This window comes from Tiliqua scincoides, chromosome 3 (assembly GCF_035046505.1).
Source record: "Tiliqua scincoides isolate rTilSci1 chromosome 3, rTilSci1.hap2, whole genome shotgun sequence".
Classification (NCBI taxonomy): domain Eukaryota; kingdom Metazoa; phylum Chordata; class Lepidosauria; order Squamata; family Scincidae; genus Tiliqua; species Tiliqua scincoides.
This window is the reverse complement of record NC_089823.1, coordinates 163,690,620-163,711,697: the sequence shown is the minus strand read 5'-3', so window position 1 is coordinate 163,711,697 and position 21,078 is coordinate 163,690,620. Positions and strand designations below refer to the sequence as shown.

The 21,078-nt window shown below is 42.8% G+C and overlaps 1 protein-coding gene across 1 annotated transcript in view; it reads left to right on the top strand.

Annotated features, from left to right (window-relative positions):
* LOC136645187 (uncharacterized) overlaps nucleotides 1-14,205 on the top strand; it is a 30,334-nt gene extending 16,129 nt beyond the window's left edge. Inside the window, exons 3-12 of the mRNA XM_066621424.1 lie at nucleotides 1,306-1,381; nucleotides 4,399-4,530; nucleotides 6,301-6,424; nucleotides 8,347-8,407; nucleotides 8,498-8,544; nucleotides 9,739-9,814; nucleotides 10,277-10,378; nucleotides 10,767-11,600; nucleotides 12,052-12,147; nucleotides 13,475-14,205. Coding sequence (XP_066477521.1) covers nucleotides 1,306-1,381; nucleotides 4,399-4,530; nucleotides 6,301-6,424; nucleotides 8,347-8,407; nucleotides 8,498-8,544; nucleotides 9,739-9,814; nucleotides 10,277-10,378; nucleotides 10,767-11,600; nucleotides 12,052-12,147; nucleotides 13,475-13,787 — 1,861 coding nt within the window. The 3' untranslated portion in view covers nucleotides 13,788-14,205. The remainder of the gene's footprint in view (nucleotides 1-1,305; nucleotides 1,382-4,398; nucleotides 4,531-6,300; nucleotides 6,425-8,346; nucleotides 8,408-8,497; nucleotides 8,545-9,738; nucleotides 9,815-10,276; nucleotides 10,379-10,766; nucleotides 11,601-12,051; nucleotides 12,148-13,474) is intronic.
* Nucleotides 14,206-21,078: the final 6,873 nt, after the last annotated feature.

Sequence of the window (21,078 nt, the reverse complement as noted above, 5' to 3'; positions counted from 1 at the left end):
CGGGGCTGCACTGCATTTTCCAGTGCTGGAAAGTTGAATAGGATTGGGCCCTTAGTCATCATTAAGTCCAATTTAAATTAACCCATTTTTGCCTGATCCACAGGTGTACACATTTGCTTCCTGTTATATATATGCAGTGTTGGGTAGAAATGACTTAAATTGTACTTGGTCATCATGGCAGACTTTCTTTGGATAAAGCCATTTGTTGTAAGAAATAGAACAAATTAAAGGCACAGTCAAAACTCTAACCAAGTTAAGCCTTTGAAGTTCCAATGATTTCATTATGAAAATAAAATACAGGTTGAGCCTCATTATTCCTGTGGGTTCCATTCCAAGCACTCATGTGAATGGCAAAAAACTGGCACTATAGCAAATCAATTTAAAAAACAAAGTTTCTTTGCTCTTTTGATTTAAAAACAGCCTTGCTGACTTTTGTGATGTAAGATAAGAGTCGTTAAGAGGACAATCCATCAATCTTTGTCCTCCAAGCACTTAGAAGAAAGGCACTTCACTCAGCCCCTCCCTTCACCAATGCAAAGGGATCACCTTTCTTTCAGGTGCTCAAGGGGAAGGGAGGGGCCACTGGAGAGAGAAGGATTGATGGATTGTCAGCCAGCTGCCCTCTCTCTCTCTCTCTCTCTCTCATTAACAAGGCTGTTGTTAAAGGACTGTTCAGTTTTTTAAACTGGTTTTAAATGGGTGCATTTTCCCCTTCTCCAGGGATCAGCACATTCCTTCTCATTTGCAGGGGCCATTCATATTGAGTCAAATCCGTGTATAAAAAATCCGTGTATAAATAGGCTGTACCTGCTTAACCATCTTCTATTGAAATCATATAAACAAGTACTTAACTTTGATTTGATCATGCCCAAAGATGTTATTATCTGAAACTACATTTTGGCATTTTAATGAGAACCAGTTATTTGGAAGGAAAGCTGCAAGGTGTCTCATAAACACATGCACCCTAATGCTGTAAGGGCAAAGCATTTTTTACTAGATTAGGAACCCAGTACAGTACCCTAAAGAAACACCCAGTGTTTCTTGTGCAGTGCCACTCTGAACGAGTTGAGCTATTAGCTTTGAAAGTGCCCATACAGGGTGGAATCAAGTCTCACTTCCCACCCATCAAAGGGTATCCAGATTCCATCTCCAGTAGTGCCCCTCTCCAGTTAATTGATGCTGTAACCTAAGGAATGCCCTCTAGTGTATGCACATGTCTCTGCGTCAGACTTTCATGTAATAATGCAATATTTTTCTTTCTGAACATGAAGGAATAAATGCAAGAATTCTTTGCTTTGTTGACAGATGGCGGAATGTTTCACCAGTTGGACAACCTATACCTGGAACTCGGTTCATTGCTTTCAAAGTACCCTTGAAAGGGGTATGTATAGCATCTTATTTGTAAAGATGTATGTTAATCACTAAATATAAAAGATAACGTGAGGTCCATTTTTAACTTCCCTGGGTAACAGTATGCTTAAACACTATCAAATCAAATATTATAGTCAGTAAACAAGTGAGGGGAAAGCCCTCCTTTCATTTCCCTGCTCTACAATCTGTGGTCAAGGGTGCTGTCATTGCAGGACAGGGTATTGAGTTGGCACTTGGCTTCAGTGGCAGACCTCCCATTATGTACGATGGGGGAAATGCCCCAGGCCAGGAGCCTTTAGAACCCCGCGGAAGCCTCTTTGAGGTTCCCGATGAGGTCGGAAACTGTGCTTCCGGAAAAACAGAAGCATAGTTTAAAGCCTCGGGGAAGCCTCGGGAAGCTTCCCAATGCAGCCTGCAGTCGCATGAGGTTCCATGAGGTGAGTGGGGGGGGGGGGGGCAGATTTGCATGTGGGGGCAGCAGCATCCCACGAGGGGCGCCGTCTTGGACCTTTGCCTCAGGGCACGAGTTTGGGGAGGTCCACCACTGCTTGGCTTCACAAACTGTATCTGCCTTTCAGTTGCTTCTGTAAGTTTAATTTGAGATAACTGAGTGGAACAGAATGGTAGCAATTTCTTTCCAAGATACACCAAGAACAAACTGGCCTACGTGCACTAAATGTACATCTTGAACAGCTGAATTTTTTCAGCTGCTCACATGACAGTTTCTCAAGAATCAACATCACATAGATAGCCAGACAGAATTTGCAAACTTGCTGCTTAAGGCTTTGCGATGGAAGGGGATAATATGCAAAAAACATTAGTTGAGAGGTGGGGGTCAGAGAGACCATACAGTCAGTGAGATGTGTGCTGGAAATTTGAAAATAATTGGCAGGGAGCCACTGGCCAAGATTACTACCCCTGCTTGTTGAGACAAGTAGGTATCTGGAGGGCTTAGATACATTGCTCAGACTTAGGAAGCTAAGTTTGGTTCTGGGTCAATGACCAGGAATATCCAGGATTAAAGAGGGGTTCAGGCAGGGTATAGATGAGGAAGAGGGCCAGCCAACATGCAGTGCTTATGACTTTGTGTGATTTACAGCCCAATCCTACCTAATTCCCTGCACAGCAATGCAGTGGCAGCAGCACAGCCTCTACTGTATCCCATGGGGGAGCTTTCCTTGGGGGTTTTTTCAGGGTAAAGGGGTCTCCTTGGGATAAAGGGAGATTTGCCTCATGATAAGCCCTAGCAGCCACTATGGGTCAATTCAGATCTGTACCAGCTCTATAGTGTAAGTCCGAATTGATTCACACAGGCACATCAGGCCTGGGAAGGGGGTTTGGGTTCGGCATGTGCCACCACTGAAGCCTCCCCCCTCCAAGGCCTGATCCACCCATCCCCTGCCCCATCTCTTCCCCATCCTGCCCTCCCTTGCACCAAGCTTGACTGCTCTGGTGGACCTTCCAAGGTTCAATGGCTTGCATGGGAAAACTCTGGCCTTTCCACCAGCATGCCAACAGCTTCAGCTATTGTCCAGCGCTCTATGGCCTTTTTCAGCAGCTGGTGCCGGCAGAACATGCATTCTGCCAGGGAAGCAGCCCAGATTTCAAGCTGCCTATGATTTCAGGTTTATTCCAGCTTGTGGTGACTTGTTAGGAAAAGGGGGCAATGTTCCAGAGACAGAAGAGCTGAAGGGGGGTGGTGAAGAGTTGCCAGCAATTCTATCACTGGGTGGCAAGGTTTTGGCACATCAAAGGGGAGGGGAAGAAAGCTAGGAGAACTGGAAATAAGGGATTGGGAGGCAGAAGAAGGGAGAAACAAGGAAAGGTGCAATCCTAACCCCTTGTGTCAGTGCTTTCCAGCACTGACATAAGGGCAGTGCAGCTCTGAGGTAAGGGAACAATCATTCCCTTACTTTGAGGAGACCTCCTTGAGTGACCACCAACTGCAGGATGCAGCACATGTCCCATTGGTACCACTATGCCAGTGCTGGAAAGTACTAACATAAGGGTTATGATTGCACCTGAAGAGAGTGAAGACAAATGAAGACAGAAGACAAATGAAGAGGCAGAGGTTAATGTCCTGGCTCACTGGGAACACTGTCAAGCATGACTGGGGTGCTATAACATACCATAACCAGATACTCCAACTGCAAGTGAGGATCTGGAATTCCAAATTGTAGCTCTCTAGCCAGATCTTTCATAGTCTAGAGCAGTGGTATTCAAACTGGGGTGTCGCGATGCCCCAGCCTGTGGGTCCTGGTCTCTGCTCCCTTAAGGGGCGGGGGCAGCCAGGAGACAGGGGGAAGGCAGCAGCGTGATCACACCACTCATGGGGGCTGCAGGGGCTTGGGTGCACTTGCCCAAGCCTCCTGCAGCCTCCCAGGGGTGCGGGGAGCCCTGCGCAACCTTCAGCAGGGCTCCCCAGGTCAGGAAAATTGAAAGCAGAGCGATTGCGCCCCGCTCCGCAAAACCAGAAGTGGAGCACAATCGCGCCGCTTTCCCTTCTGACGGGGCTGCAGGGACTGCGGTGCCCCCAGTGGTGCGATGGCACTCCGCTTCCACTTTTGCGTAAGCAGAGCAGATCGCTCCATTCTCCCTTTCCCTGACCTGGGGCACCCTGCAGGCACTCACGTAGGGCTCCCCGCACACAGGGACAGCTGCTGCAAGAACTGGTGAGTGCATCCCAGTCCCTGCAGCCCCCTGAGCAACGCGATCCTGGGGATCGCGTCGCTGCCTTTCCCCTGCTCCTGCTGCCTCCCCTCCGCAAAGACTTACTGCGAGTTTCAAACTCCAGGAGAGCTTGAAAACCGCAGGTCTAGAGCCTTTTCCCACAGACTAACATGTATTCCTTTGTTTTTCCAAGGCTTGTTCCAACCACCTGTGTCTTTTTAAGTTAGGTCTCAGGTCAAGCCACTTGTTTATTCTCAGTTCCTGGAACTTGTACTTGCTGCCCTTCTGGGAATAATTTTGTCAACTTATATGGCAATAATTTCCCCTTTATAATTTCCCCTTTTTTCCTTATCATAGGCAATCAACCAGCGGCTAACACCAAATCAGAAGTTTACACCAAAAGATCTGATTGCTGCAGTGAAAGCTTTAAACGTGGAACTTGGCTTGATAATTGATTTAACCTACACAACAAGATACTATGATGTTAAGGTACAGCAAATAAATATTTGCAGAAATAATTAAATTTTCTCTTTTATTGCTAATTTAGAAATAAATTTGATTGATTGATTTAAAAGATTTATTTAAAAGATTTTATATCCCGCCTTTCCATGCAGAAGCAAATGCCCAAGGCGGCAACTTACAAATACATTTGTACAATATGTAAAATAAATAGTCATAATACGAACAATAATATAAAACCATTGGGGGCTATTTAGATCACCGCTATTTAGACCACAGCATTATTGCAGAGACATGGACATCAGACCACAAAGCATCACCCAAATGCCAGATGAAACGAAAACGTTTGAGCCCTCAGCAAAAGGCCATGAAGGAGGGGATAGTTCTTAATTCCCCCAGAAGGGAATTCCACAATTGAGGTGTTGCTTGTATTTTTACCATGCCTATAACATCAGTAGAAATATGTAATTATTTTTAAATGTGAAGAGTACTGTGCTTCATTTTTAACAAGAATGAATGGTCTCTATTAGTCAACTGTGCAGTGTTCTTGTTGTTTTCAAAGTGATTTGAAACATAGACATTTTAAATAGAATTACTATGACCAGGATTCAAAGAAATGTGCAACTGTTTTTGTGCACCAAAGGGGGATTTGAACTTGAATTGCTCAATTAGCAGCCCCTCCCTATGACAAATCATGTCTAAAACTGAGGGGACTGACATAGTTCTTTGGAACCTGGTCCACAGATTACCAAAGGGTTATAAAAATGAAAGATGTTTCCTTGGTAAACCTCCTCTGTTATTATCCTTTTTTAGAAACAACATTTAACATTCAGTTTCAGAGTTCAGTGATAATCTGTACTAGCAAAAGTGTTGATTGGCTTCTTTGGAAGAATGACTTCTTTGGGGAAAGACCGTGGCTCAGTGAGAGCATCTGCTTTGCATGCACAGGTCTCAAATTCAGAGCCCAATCCTCAGCTTGGCGCACCAGCTTATCAGCAGCGCACACTGTCGCAAACATGCCAGAAGGCACATTTATGGGCCCTAGTGCCAGTGGTAGCCCAGCACTGGCCGGCGCTGGGCTAATGCCGGATGAGCACCAGAGCTCCACCACTCAGCAGTCGCACGGACTGCTGAGCAGTGGAGAGGTAGGTGGGGGCATGGGGGGAGATAGAGGAAGGGCAGAGAGAGTGCAGAAAAGAGGCACTGGGAGGGAGGTGCGACTGGTTCACTACCCGACACAGAGGCTCTTGGGTCTACGTCAACCTTTGGGTCACTGTAGAATCAAGTAGCCCCATTACAGGGCTACTTGGTTTACCCAGGAGAAAGGGATAAAGTCCCCCGAGGAGCTGCTGGCAGCTGCCTGGAGTGTGCAGGATGCGGCAGCAGCCATTTTCAGCGCCGCTGCAGTCCCGTGTGCCAGGCAGCTCAGGATTGGGCTGTCAGTCCCTGGTGTTTCTGGGTAAGATGGAGAAAAATTCCTCTCTAAAACCCTGGAGAGTCACTACCAGTCTGTCTTGACAGTGCCAACCTAAGTAGACCAATGGTTTGATCCAGTACAGTATAAGATATTGTAGTTTCCTATGACCTGATATAATATTTTACTTTCAGTTGCTACCAAAAATAAACCTTATTTGGAGCTTGTGTTTAAAATATAATTTTAAAATATGAAATAATTTCAAATGATGTTATAATTAATTTTAATTAATATTCTAATTAATATAATTTAATAGTAATTATACAGCTATGGAATAATTTAATAACTAATCTTTGCTACAATTTTGTTTACCTTCTCATTGTTAGGATTTACCTAAAAATTTGGAGTATAAGAAACTTTATACAGTTGGACTTGAAGTCCCAGATAATCCTACTATTCTACAATTCAAAAAATGGGTCAGGAAGTTCCTGTGGGAGAATGCAGAGAATGGTAATTAGCAACAACTTTAATTTTGTTCATGGGAGAAGTGTTATTTACATATAAATGTATGATTTCAGAATTGCAACTGGTATTTGTTAGAATGGATTCAGGATTCTCAAATGTGGCTAATCAAGAATTTTGTAACTTTTCAAAATGTAATTCCATAAGACTGGCAGTGCATGAATTCTGAAGTGCTTTCTTTACAGCTAACATTACAGTTGTATGATGGGAGTGATTTGGGAGGGGTAGAGCAAGATCGGTTTCTTGGGGCAAAAAAAAGAAGCCCCTACTATATATAGAGGCTGTGTCATGTGTCTAAAGAGGTTCTTTGGATTGTGGCCATTGACTATGGCCCAAATATCTACTTTAGACAAGCTTGAGGGATTAGACACACCCGATGGGACTTTCTTTTTAATTATTTGAATGGCAGGCTCCCATGCTATTTCAATAAATTCTTTTCAAAGACCCCTCAGTTTCAAAAGAAGTTTGCCATGACAGTAGCTGCTACTCAGGTAATGCAAATCCAGCCTCTTCTTGTGCATACAAAACCATTTATGCAGTTCTTCAGATCCCAATCATTATATGGAAATAGCTTTAAGATTTTATATATTTTTGATAAGTTCCACTGTTAGTGTAAGAAACAGCTGCTGTGGGAGATAGGGAAGGAAAACTTCACATCTAGACCTGGACTTATGATCTCTGACAGCATCAATCACTAAGTAGAAAAAAAGTAGATAAGCCAACCTGAGACTTACAGTACAATCCTGAGCTGCACATGGAGGAGCTGCGCCTGCCTAGGAGGGCCTCCTCAGGAGTCGGCAAGGCCAGCGCGCAGAGGCATGCCAGACTGTGGAGGCTGACACAAGCCTCTGCACTGATGGAGGCAGTGAGCCTTGCGTCAGCCCCGCTGGACCTACGCAAGGCTCTGGGGTGGGCGGGGAAAGGGCGGGAGGGAGGTGTTTCAAGGCAGGCGGTGGGTGGCCCTGGGAGTGGGCAGATGGAGAGTGGGAGGCGGGATTGGGATCTAGCTGTTATGCTGGATCCCAACCCCCATTCCCTGGGCAGTTTAGAGCGGCTTCAAGTCGCTCCACTCTCCTCAGACTTGTACCACCTCAGGAGGTGTCACAAGTCTCAGGAGACCCATAGGGGCCAGGGCGCCTTACACAGGGGTAATGAGAAAAGTTTCCCCCTGCCTCTGTCTGAGCTGATTCTGGCCCCTATCCTGCACTGGATACAGCACAAGCCTCTTGGCTTGCCTGTTCCAGCGCAGGATAGGATTGCGCCCTTAGTATAATTGGTGATCACCCTTGTCAGCTTTGACAGAACATGATCACATCTTAGTGTGGGCTCTGCCAGTGCAGTAGAGGGCAGGCAACCTTCTGATGAATACAGGTGGCGCCTGTTTATCCGTGGATTTTTCATCCATGGATCTGGCTCAGTTCAGGTCCCCCAGACCCGCACTGAGCCAAACTTGGCTCCCCCTTTGCCCTTCAATCCCATCCCCCCTTGCTGCACTGCGATCCCCCCCCCTCCAGTCCCAGCTCTGTGCTCCGGATGCAGAGGCAGCACATGTCCACCCACTACCACTGCGGGCTTCAGAATGGCCCAGAAAGGCGAAAAAACACCACTTGTGCTTTCCTGAGGGAAACCAGAAGTGACTTTTTTGCCATATAATGCATTCTGAGGCCCAATAACGGGCATTCTGAGGTACCAATAATGTTCGGTATAAGCGAAGGGTTTGAGAACTGATACCCTGCGAATACCAGGTTCCCACCTCTACACGGTTCTCTCTATGAGTCTGTTTCACAGACATACTGATCTGTTAACAGGAAGTGTACTTTTCAAAACATTTTCTGTTCATTGACTTTTGTTATGCACTAACACTGTATTTATATTCTCATTATTGAACGTTCATTTTACTTTTTAAAAAGGGAAACTCATTGGAGTACATTGCACTAATGGAATTAATCGAACAGGCTACCTGATATGTAGGTAAGTTTTACATCAAAGATCCAATAATTATTTTCACAACAGTGATGTGTTCTGATTTGCTGATCCACATCTATGCGTATTTTCTTTTAGATACCTTATTGATGTTGAAGGTTGGGATCCAGAAACAGCAATCCAAGGTATCTGTGTCACTTGAACATTATCCAGCATTCTACATATTGTGCTCCTTTCCTCCACATCCACAGCCTCCATGTCGGGCCACCAGCCCAACACAGAGGCTCTTGATTCTACAATGACCCAACAGTTGCCATAGAATCGAGTAGCCTCATTGCGGGGCTACTTGCCCTCCCCTGAGGAGCCACCGGCAGCTGCTCTGTTGCACACAGGAAGCCGCAGGAGCTGTTTTGGTGCCGCAGCAGTCCCAGCGCAATGAGCAGCTCAGGATTGGGCTGCCCGTCAGCTTCAGTTCCTGCCTTCATCTTGTAATTTGTAAAAGGATAGTACCTATTTTCCAAAGTAAGGGATTTTCAATATAGTTTTTAGTATACACAATTTTAACTCTATGTGCTGACCATGGAGTGTGAGGGGCTATACAGTATATTGATTTACTGATGTACCAAAGACCACAGTGCTAAGGCTAAGATCTGGAAGTGATTGGTTCATGTCAAGTTGTTCATACAGATAGATAACTCTCATGAAGGGGAAAAAAGCATTTTTGGTGTAATTCATGAATCACCTCTTGGAATGCTGCAGTATGTGAAGGATACTGACAGAAACTGTTTACTTTCTAAAGAACTGTATGATATAGAATATTTTCTTTATAATAGCAGTTGCAAATATGAAGTTGGCTTAATCAAGTCAAGTATAAGCTAACTTAATCATGCTTAACCTTCTCCTCCCTCGAGCAAATACCCTTTTTAACCACAGTTTCAAATCCCAGTTAAATTTAACTGTTTTTAAGCCAAACTGTTTTTCCATGATTGAGGTAGGGAGGGAAATATGTGTTTTAATGAAAGGCCACTGACAGGGAACTTGTATTCCCAAGGCAACCTCCAGATTCATTAACCACAATTAATGGTGCTGTGTTGGCACAATAAATTGGTGCTATGTTGGCATCAGTCCACTACAGTTACAGTTTTCAAGTGTTATGTTTTGACATCATATGTTAGCATCAGTCCACTGCAATTACAGTTTTCAAGTGTTATGTTTTGACATCAGTCTCATATACAATGTAATGTCAGATTAGAAAAAATGAAAATCCTACTTTTAGTGTGTTGTGATATATTTGAAGCCTCCATCAGCAGGCACACATACCCTTTCTCATTTTACCAAGCTGCATTTCACATATACTAATGTTCTCAAAATCTGTTTAGTTTTTGGTGAGGCTCGTGGCCACCATATGGATGGTAGTATATATCTGACAGATCTCAAAACCCAACCAATGAGAAGGTAAGAAAAGAGCTTTTTTTTTTTTTAATTGTCAAGTATGTTCTATTTCTGTTATTCCAGGTTTTGTGTAAGTTCAGTGCTTATTTTTTCAGATTTTAGAAGTGGTGCATATAACGTAATTTGCTTTTGCTTTTATTTTGTTCACTATCTATGAATGTATGTCTAATACAGATTTCTCTTTTTTAAAGAACTGGTAACTGATCAGCACAAAGATAGTTGGAATTAGCGTTCCAAGAATGCTAACTGAGCACACCCGTTGCTCATTCCCAAAAGCCCAACTAAGGCTTTTCTTGGAAGTATCCAAACATTTATTCATGAATAAGGTGCAAAACAAGCCCATAAGTATAGTTGGGAAACTCTTCCTTTCTTGATTAGAATTAATATTGTCACATTGCTTTCTCTTTTTTCCAGCAGTAACTTAAGCAAAGAACATTTGTCTTATCCTGTTCTTAAATTTTCTAGCAATCTGGGAATGAACATGTGGGATAGCGATGGAGATATTATGCCACCACCACATGATATGGTTGGACATGTGGATAGATTCCCAAATGAAGAATTTCCTAGGTAATTGACATAGATTAATTTTTCTTCAGCTGAGTGTTATAGAAAAAAAATTATTAGAATGGTTATATTTGTGTAGTTCATTCCATTTTCAGTTCTTAGGTTGTTAAAGCAAATAATTTTTTTAACGTACTGTCACTATTTAGAAGTCACGTCCATTCATTCTACCTAAGAATTTGTTCTGTGAATAAAGTTGATATGCCAACATAAGACTATGACTAATGAATGAATACTTAGTGTTTGCTTTTTCCATACTAAATGGTGAGGGGGTTTTCATTAAGGTAAATGTAATCTCTCAAACACTTATACTTTTGCTTCTTAATGCTTTGTATTGCTAACTAATTTTGACACTTCTTAAAGGCATTGTTTTATTTTTATTTTTTTTTAACAGACCAGGAAAAAGATTAAGAGTTTATCAGGATGGTCACCCCCATTGTGACTTACCAGGTCAGATGCAGATGAGAGAATTTGATTTTATTAACAAAGGTCCTGGGCAACGACGAAAACCATATAATGATCACCATTTTCAAAATGATATGCAGCCACTACTGCAAATGAGACCAAGGCCATTTCCTGACGATGAGTTTTATGATGAGTGCCAAGAAGAAATGCATCCCAGAGATATAGACTTTGGTACCAGGGGACCAGGACAGAGACCTTTCCATGATCACCAGTTTTCTGACAACTTCCTAGGAAATGCACCAGCTGGAGACTGCTGGAACCATGGACAAAGGCAGAGGCGTTTTCCTGAAAACCCACCTTACCATGATAGGCTGACAGACATGGAACTTAATAGGGGTTGTGGACAAAAACGAAGACCATTGTATGACCCACAACCCAATGATGAATTTCGACCACATGTGCAGTTACGGGATCCTCCTTTCCTCAACAAGGGGCCTGGACAAAGAATGAGACATTTTCATGATGATATGCAACAACCAGGAGATGATGTTGAGTTTTTCAGCAGAGGGTGTGGACAAAGGATGATGCCTTTCATGGACCATCAGCATTACAATGATCAACGAAGAGAGATGCCATTTGAACCTTTTGATAACAGAGATACTGGATCAAGATGCAGACCATTTCATGACCATCAGTCTTATGATGATTTCGGTGAGGAGATGCAGTCAAATGATTTTCTAAATAGAGGACCTGGACAAAGAATGAGACCTTTTAATGACCATTCACTTCACAATAATGTGCCATATGAAGGATATTTAGAAAGGTGAGAATAATTGTCTTACTCACTCAGGCCAAATCCTACCTTAATCGTCCTTCTCTCTTTGATAGCATTGATTATTAATTGATATAATTGAAGAATGGTACACCTAATTGTTTGTTGGCAATAAACAAATTGCAAGTACAGAAGCTCTTTTTTGTAAGACCAGCTTCAAATGAACCAAGAGCTCATTGCACCGAGGACACACCCACAACTTATGCCAACAGGCAGATAATTATACATATGGTACTCAGTGCAATATACTGGAAAGCATCCACTGTCCCCCCTCACTGGCTTTCTACCATTTTTCTTTAGATGCTATATAACTTTGGAAAGTCAATAAAATTTAGACTGTATCATCCTCATACACTTAAGTATTTTAGGAAATATGGTAATTATTCAATGTATTGTTTACATGCTTTTAAAAAAATCAAATATGTTGTTTTGCTCCTTTCAGAGATCAGCCTTTTCCTTCTCATGAGCAGTTCCCAGAGTCCCCCTTGCATCATAGAGATTATGGCTCAGATACAGATGATTATAATAGAAATTGCAGGTAAGATTCTCATGATATTTATGAATGTGTTGATTCCCTCATAAATATTAATCTATCTCTCTCTCTCTCAATCTACCTATATATCTATATCTATATATCGTCTGCACTCCTTCATCACACCTGAAGCAGCTCCAACTTCGCCACCAGCAGGCCACCATTCATGAGAGTTGTAATGCGCTTCCTGCCATTGGAACACTAGTTCTAGTGGTGGGGAGATGGGTTAGGGTTTGGTCTCCCAGACCCATGTTTTCAAAGGTTGGGAAGCTAGCAGTCAACACTGCAAAAAGATAAACTGAAATTTTAAATATAGCAAGGAGGCAAAGTGTCTCTCCAAAAAGAAAAAAACAGTCTTAGCAGCGCTAACTGGTTTGCTCTTTGTATTCCTGTGGGGTCAGCATCGGGTCAGTTTCACAGCAGAGAAGGTCTTATCTAGGAAAAGGTGGAAGATTTGGAGTTTTGTTTCAAAATTAAAGTACTGTTTCTGCATAAAACATATGCAGTTTGTTTACTGACAGCCAGTACTACTTAGAGCCCAATCCTATGGGCCTGCTGTGCCATTAGAACACGCATTCCGATAGCACAGAATGCTTTACAGTGGTCGCAAAAGGCAAACCACCATTCCACACAGCGGGGCCACCACCAGCAGCCTCCTAAAAAGCCCCTGGCACAGGTAAGTCAGCACAGGGGGTGTTGGTTGGGCTGGGCGAAACAGTGATGGGAGGAACAGGGCAGGGACAAGGGCAGGAAGGTGGTACTGTGTTGAGGCTGGGAACAGGGTGGTTTTGGCATCAGCTAAATTCTGCAAAGAGACTGATTTACACCGGAAGCATAGCATGTATAAAGACTCTGTTCTCTTCTGCCGTGAAATATATAGCGATTGTCTAATTATATGCATAGAACACTTCTCAGTTTATAGAAGAGAACAGAGACTGTCCTTCTCCATTGGAGACTGAGTGCTATGTGTGAATCAGAGTCCCACCATGCATTGGGATCTGCTTTGATAATATTTTTATGCTAAAATGTGTTGAAAGTAGATGCTCCATCTACTGATGAAGACCTTTCTGAGTGCTACCATCTTGTACACTGTACAATAAACATAATTTGGAGAAAGACACCTTTTACAAGTTTTGACATGTTTTCTTTCAAAGTAAAGTGGATATCAAGAGGAATAATGTAATGTTGGACAATTTTTTTTACAATGTTTCAGGGAGCTATCCATAATTTCTTTTAAGTGCAATCTTTTTAGTATTCATCTGTCTCTGTTATTAATAATCCATCCCTGAGCAGTTTAAGATGTTTCCAAAGCATATTTGTTTTTATATTATAGGCCTGATTGTCCTGAAGATTACAGAAGAATTCGTCTTTCAGTTGAAATTAATAGAGGAGGGAAAACTCGATTTGTACCATATCCCTCACACTCAATACGTCACCCTTCGTCTGCACACCAGAAAGGTAGCTTGGTTTCAGCGGAATACAGAAGGGGACCTCAATACGACATTTCAAGAGAGATGGGTCAAGGGAAGAAATCTCAAGTTGTAACAATTGATTACAATTATGGTTTGCCTTTAGACGGTGCATCAGAAGAGGAAGATACAGCACATTACAATTTACCTCCAAGAGAATACTGTGCTTGGAAATGAATCAAATAAGTATCTTCATGCATGTTTCACTCATATTCCTTTGTATGTGGACCAAAACTTTTCACCAACTGGAGAAGCATACCTTTCAAAATTACAAAATTACCAATACCTGTGATTAGATTAGTTTCTACAAATGTTTGGGGTTGTTTTTTTTTTAATATTTAGGTTGTATGTACATTTGTTAAGTGTATGTGAAGATAAGTGTTAAACATATGTGAAACAGAAATAATGGCTGTTTTTAGTGAAATTGGAAGGCCATAGCATACAATACAACAGAAACTGTTCTTCCCCATTTGGAAGTGTATATAATTATTTCATGTTACAAAACTTGTAATAAAAAAATGTAAAGACCACTTTCAACAGACTTTCACTATGAATTAGGGTAGGATTTGAAAGGAAGAGAAAAAATGTCCTGTAAATATAAACTTAAAATAAATAGTTATAGTAACTCGATTAATTCATATGATTGTAGCAATTTGGATTTGTTAATATTTCCTGCTTTGAAAGTTGAAGGCAGTGGTTATTTCAAAATGAAAAAATATGAACTTGAGTTTTTTTAAATGTTCATACTCTACTTGTATGATCTCAGAAGAAGTTTCCCTTCACTTTATTCCTTATTTTATAGGACTTTATGATGGGTCAGGAAATCTTATTCTCTAATTTAGCCCACAGCACAGTCACAATCACAGCACAATCTAATTTAGCCACACCACAACTACAGAAAGTTGGTTAGTTCTAGCACTAATGCAGTTGTGCCAAGGGACATGCACTGCATCCTGTAGTGGTGGGGACAATCACAGAGGCCTCCTCAAGGTAAAGGAATGTTTTATCCCTTACCTTGAGACTGCATTGCAGCTGCATCTACACATGGATCCCCCTACACAACCTACACATGAATCCCCCAACATCTGTAGCAACACTGTCAGCGCTCACTAATCATGGCATGGCATCATGGTGATAACACCCCCATGCAGGCCAGGCATCAAGGAAATGGAAAGATTTGTCTTCCCATGAATTCTGCTTCTGAGTGACTCCATGGCAGGGCCAGTTTTCAGTGTTGGGGAAGTCCTCTCAGGCAGGCAGGTCAGGTGACAGGCATGAAGGAAACTACTGTCTACACATGATAATAGGGAGGTGTCTTCCTAATGTCGGCATACCATGTCACAAAATACACAAACCACTTAACACAAGAATGTCAGAGCACCTTCTGTTACATAAGCTACTGTGGAGTAGACAGCAAAGGGGTGGAAACAGAGCTAACAGGAACCCCAGCATGTAATTCAAATTCCCTTGTGCTATGCACAGATATGCACTACCAATAATTAATTAGCTATCTAACTGCATTAGACAAGGCACAGAACACCTTATGCCAGAAGAGGGGGAAAAAGAAGCCAACATATTTATATGGGTGATTCTTGTTGTACATACTGTTAAGTATGTAACTGGTGCAATTATTGGGTTAATGTTGAAATCAAAGATTCAGGAAAAAAATCTGCTTTCTCAGTGGTTTACATGAAATTCTATAAGACAGTACACAACTATCTGGGACAGTACTAAGAGGGGCAAAACATGGGTTCACCAGGAGCAGATTTCCCCTTTCCCACTGGTATTTCTCCCCCTTACCCACTCTTTCTAAAATAAGTGAATGGCACTCGCTTCTGTGAGGAAAAGTAAAGCACTACATTTGTAGACTCCTTGTGTGGAAGGTAAAAACCACCTTTCACCCCCATAGCCCAGTATTCACCTTCCCTATGGAAGGTACAAACCATTTGCTTGAGCATCCAAAAGTTCATGGTAGTAATCTGGCCCTCCTTAGAGCACTCACTAGTAATTTTCTAAGGGCGCAATCCTAACCCACTTTCCAGCACTGACATAAGGGCAATGCAACTTATGGGTAAGGGAACAAACATTGCCATACCTTGAGGAGTCCTCCGTGACTGCCCCCAATTGCAGGATGCAACACATGCCCCACTGGCACAGCTATGCCAGTGCTGGAAAGTTGGTTAGGATTGCACTCTAAACCTAGTACACTGGGCTTTCGGTGTCCACATATTCCACTGTCCACAGATTCCAAGTCCTCCATGGTGCAACTGGAAGTCACTTCTGATTGCGTCTTGGGAGGTGTTCTGCAATACGGGGAGGACTGTGACACTCCCTCTGGGCCTCCCTGGGCCTCAGAACACTTCCCAGGTGCAACCAGAAGTCAAGGATGCGAATCAGAGGTGCATCCTGGAGGCCTTCTGAGGCAGGGAGGCCCATGGAGTGGGCTGCGGGCCCAATGCAGCCCTAATGTAATTGTGGTGCTGCAACCTCCCCCATGGATTCCAGCATCCACAGATTTTGGTATCCACAGAGGGTTCTGGAATGGATTCCCTGCAGATATCGAGGGCACACTGTATTTATATAATGATTTTTTTTCATGCTCATAAATATATTTTTATACCTTTTTTTTTTTTTACCTTTTTTTTTTTTAAGTTCCAGTTAGGACTTAACCCACAGTTAAGCTCCTGGAGTGAGCCCCCTGCTGGAGGCTGTGGGTTAAGTCCTACCTGGGACTTAAAAAAAAAAAAGTTCAAAAAAGAGCCTGCCTGGGACTGAACTTTGAGGAGTTTTGCAGCCTCAACTGGCCCCCCTTTTGGCAACTAGAAACCAACCTTTATATTTTGCAGCCATGGAGTACCTTCCCACCTAAAATATATATATATATATATATATATAATTCTTCAGTGGGATTTGAACCCCAAGCCTCTGGCTTCACAGATCTACAGTTTAGCCACTGAGCCACCAGAGCTCTTAGGCTCAAAGTGTTTGGAACCAACACTTGAGGCACTGATGGCCACCAGCTGGGCTCAAGACTTTATATATTTGTTCTGAACACTTTAACTACTGTATAGGCTTTCCTATAGCCCAATGGAGAGAGTTTCCTATAGCCCAATGGAGCACCTCCCCACCTAAAAAAAATGGGGTGTTTCACTCCAGCTGTGGCAGGAGTGCTTTTGCTATCAGGGAGCTCACACGGGATGGATGTGTGTGTGTGTGTGCATGTGCGCGCGCATGTATAAAAAATGGTTTAAAAATAAATAAATAAATAAAAAGTTGTGAGTTCCTGCACCTATTTTTTTTTTACAAAAAAAGCACTGCATGCAGTCATAGGAAGACAGCTGAAAGGATGATTGACAACCCTGAAGGTGGGATTAGTATGGCTTTTTCTACAGATAAACCTCCAGATTGGAATGAACATGTGGTTGCAAATCCCACTTGGGTTGAAACTTGGGATATGCTCATAGAGGTAATTTTCCACTGACTGACTGCACATCTGGTGCTGGCCTCAGTTCTACTAACTCAGTGGGTTTTACTTCTTGAGTAACTTACTTGAGTTCAGTTTATAAAGGAGGTCATATTTGAAGAGATGGTGAGCCCTATCTGAAGATAAAGGAGGTCATATTTGAAGAGATGGTGAGTCCTATCTGAAGATAAATAAGTGTATGAAACATACCCCTGTGTGTTCTTGTACACACAAATGGCTTTGAATTGCTATTGAGGTCAACATTCTTGCCACTGGTATAGTGGTTTATTGGTGTTGCTGCTGAGGCTCTGTGGAGCTTGGCTAGCCAATGAAGGGCTGAGAAAGCCTTCACCTCAGATCTTTTTTCTGGTGTCCTTCTCCAAGCTCACAAGATTCTTAGCTCTTCCTCCAGAGTTTCTTTGGGTACCCAAAAGATCAGTCTCTCGCTTTCGGTTACCTTTGCCTCTTCCTGTTGTGGAAAGTTCCCCTACAACCAGGAACTTGGGGGAAGGCAGTACATGGGGTGGAACAGAGACAAGCCAAGATGAGATAAAATCATAACAAATTTACTGAAGAGGAAAAGAAAAGCAAGAACAGGCAAGTTAAAGGCAAAACCTCAACATATTATCTCTCCTATATAGCAACAACACAATTATTATTCTAACAGTATTCTAACAGTATTCTAATTCAAATACTAATGTACTCCCTTCTTCCTTAGCAGCAGACCCAGGAGGTGCCAACAAGAGGCCTTCAGAAGGCCTCAGAGGTATGGTCTCCTGTAGCTCTGATATTCCTTTAGCTCTTAGAGAGGTGGATGATTTTTTTCCAGCTCATTTATTCCTCTCTTTCCTAAGCAAATGCCAGCAAACAACAGTCCAATCCTGAGCTGCCCAGTGCCCAAGGCTGCAGCGGCACTGAAATGGCTGCTGCACTGAATTTCAGTGGCAATGAAATGGCATCCTATGGCTGTAGGCAGCTCCCGACTTCACCTCTGGAGAAGAGGACATTCATCCCTTTCCCCTGAGTAAGGGAAGCAACCCTGCAATGGAGCTACTCAACTCTGTGCTGGCTATTTAACCCTGTGTCTGGCCAGGAAGCCCAACACAGGGCTATGAACCCAGCAGAGCTGAGCTCTGCCAGTCCTACCCTCCCTCTCTCCCCAACTACACTCCAGAACATCTCCCCCCCCCCCATGTCCTCACTCACCTCTCCACCACCCGGAGCTCCAGGTGGCAACCCTCTGTCTGCCGGCCAGCGCTGACTCAGCGTGGGCTTGCTCTGAACCTGCTCTAGCGCTGGACTGGTGGCGACTGTCGGAAGCATGCCTTGCAGCATGTTTGCGACAGTGCATGCTGGTGCTCGGCCAGCATGCTTTGTTCAGGATCAAGCCCTTACTCCCTCCTTGAGACTGGTTCTACACAAGATTACACTAGGTTCACCAAAATATGGGGCTGATAAACCTTGAACCTACATATTAGCAACTTCCTTTGGCAAGTAAACGATCACACATTCCTTTGGGATCATACATTCACTGTTTCACAAGTTTTTAAAAAAAGTTTAAGATGTTCCCAAGGAAATGTTACGCATTTCACTTTGTTTACTTCTCCTCACCTCAGAATGGAAATGGTAGTAGGAGTTATTATGCCACTCCCCCACCACCAAATGGCTTCAAGTAACTTCTACTATGGTTGTGTTCTTTTGTTAGTTTCTAGTGCTAGAGAACTGGGTGTTGTTTGTTTTTTAACTTCTAGCATGCTAGAACTTCATTTTTTAGGTTCTAGCTTGCTAGCCATGCTAGAATTTTGAAAAGCAAAGTTGAAACTAGAAAAGATGACTGCCTCCATACATGTATCACTTCAGCCTATTTTCCTGTCTAAAGAATGCAGGAATTTGTCAGGACATGGTAGCCTCCATGGTGTATAGTAACAACATGGCAACCTCCATACAATTAATTTTAATGATAGGACACCATTATTTTTAATAAGCCTATGTTTGTGTGTTCAACACATAACAATCCCTCCCACCCCTGGAAAAGACTGGTTTCCAGTGCAGTAACTTACAGCACACCTGCAAAACAAGCTCAATTATTGGTGAAAAAGAGGGTTGGGCGGAGTTCATGTTAGCCTATAAATTCTATTTCCTCATCTTTATATTGAAGGAGAGGCTGTTGGCAACCTTCAGTCTTGGAAGACCATGGTATTGCGGTCTGAATGGTGGTTCTGGCACAGCATCTAGTGTGGCTGAAAAGGCCGATTCAGGAGTGACAATCCCTTCCACACTGGGAGCAAGTGTAGTGTGTCCCTGGTCTGTCTCCCTGGCTATGGGCCTCTCTTTTTTGTCTCAGTCTGTTGGCAAAATGTCTCTTCAAACTGGGAAAGGCCATGCTGCACAGCCTGCCTCCAAGGAGAACGCTCAGAGGCCAAGGTTTCCCATCTGTTGAGGTTCATTCCTAAGGCTTTCAGATCCCTTTTGCAGATATCCTTGTAGCACAACTTTGGTCTATCCCTTTTGCAGATATCCTTGTAGCACAACTGTGGTCTACCTGTAGGGTGCTTTCCCTGCACAAGTTCTCCATAGTGTTGAGGTAGGATTGATGGCTAGCTGTATTGTTAAGCCTTCAATTTGGCAGGACAGATAATGGCATGTTGGGGTTTTAAAGTCTCTGTTAGTTGTGATTTGTTTGTTTATTTAAGATACCCTGCTACTGAATGGATTTTTTGGGTTAGACTGTAATCTATTTTGTATGTCCTTCAAAAACTCAAAATTGCATCTATATTCTGTTTTTGAAAAGTATGCAAGCAGTTAAACCAATAACTTTATCCAACTGTTGGTTTTTTGGTATGGTACATTATGGGTTAAAGCAACCAAATCTTCCTGGGTGTTAACTGTGAATGGATGGGGGTGGGATATCTGAGTATACTTACAGCAGTAAGTTCAGTGGAAGGTACTGTATTTCTGGTAAGTATGCACAGAGTTGCAGCCCTAGTAGCAATACTTCCTGTCTATAAGCATATCAGGAGTAGTTGTTGCATAGTATTTTTTGTTTACCTAGCGTCCTAGCCCAGCCATTTTCAACCACTGTGCCACAGGAATTTGGAGGAAGGTCACTTATTAACAGGGCTAATTGGAGATGTTCATGGCTAATTGGAGAAGTAGTTCATGGCTGATCACAGTCATGTTCTGGCAACTCCTGCGACGTCGCTGGAACCAATTGGCTTCTGCCTTTCCATTGGACCATTTCAGCGACGTGGAGAGGGGGGATTTGCTGCATGGGTAATGGTCTATCCTCCATATCTACTTTACCCAGGCTTCGCACACTGGAGAAGACACTCTGTTCCAGAACACTATTCAGAGCGCGATACCATAGTCTTCCAAGACTGAAGGATGCCAACATATAATTGGAGATGTGAGCCCCCACTGGCAGCATTGTATGCCTTGTCAATTGTCAAAAACCTGGTGTTGTGCCTTGACCATTTTAGTGCCTTGTCAGTGTGCCATGAGATGAGAATGGTTGAAAATCACTGACGAAGTTGCTTAGACAATGTGGGGATGGCAATGTAGGGACTAGGCTTTGCTTTTGCTTTTGGAGGTTGCAGTTCTATGCATACTTGTTGTAATGTGCACATTAGTGTGCTGTGAGTAGTCCACAGGTGTGCCACAGGAATTTGGGGGAAGGTCATTTATTAGTAGGGTAAATGGAGATATAACCGCCCCTCCACTGGCAGCCTGTGTGTGCCTTGTCAATTGTCAAAAACCTGATGGTGTGTCTAGACAATTTTAGTGCCTTGTTCAGTGTGTCATAAGATGAAAAAGGTTGAAAATAGTTAAGTTACTCAATTTCACTGCTCTTTCTAGAGATTAGATACTCTGAATTTTAATGTCTGTCAATTTAATGTCATTCAATTGAACTTTAATGTCTATGATTTTTGTTTGTCTTTAATGTTTATAATGTTCATAATTTCTAAGTTATTTCTAAAACTTTAATTTCTGAGTTGTTTTAAGGCA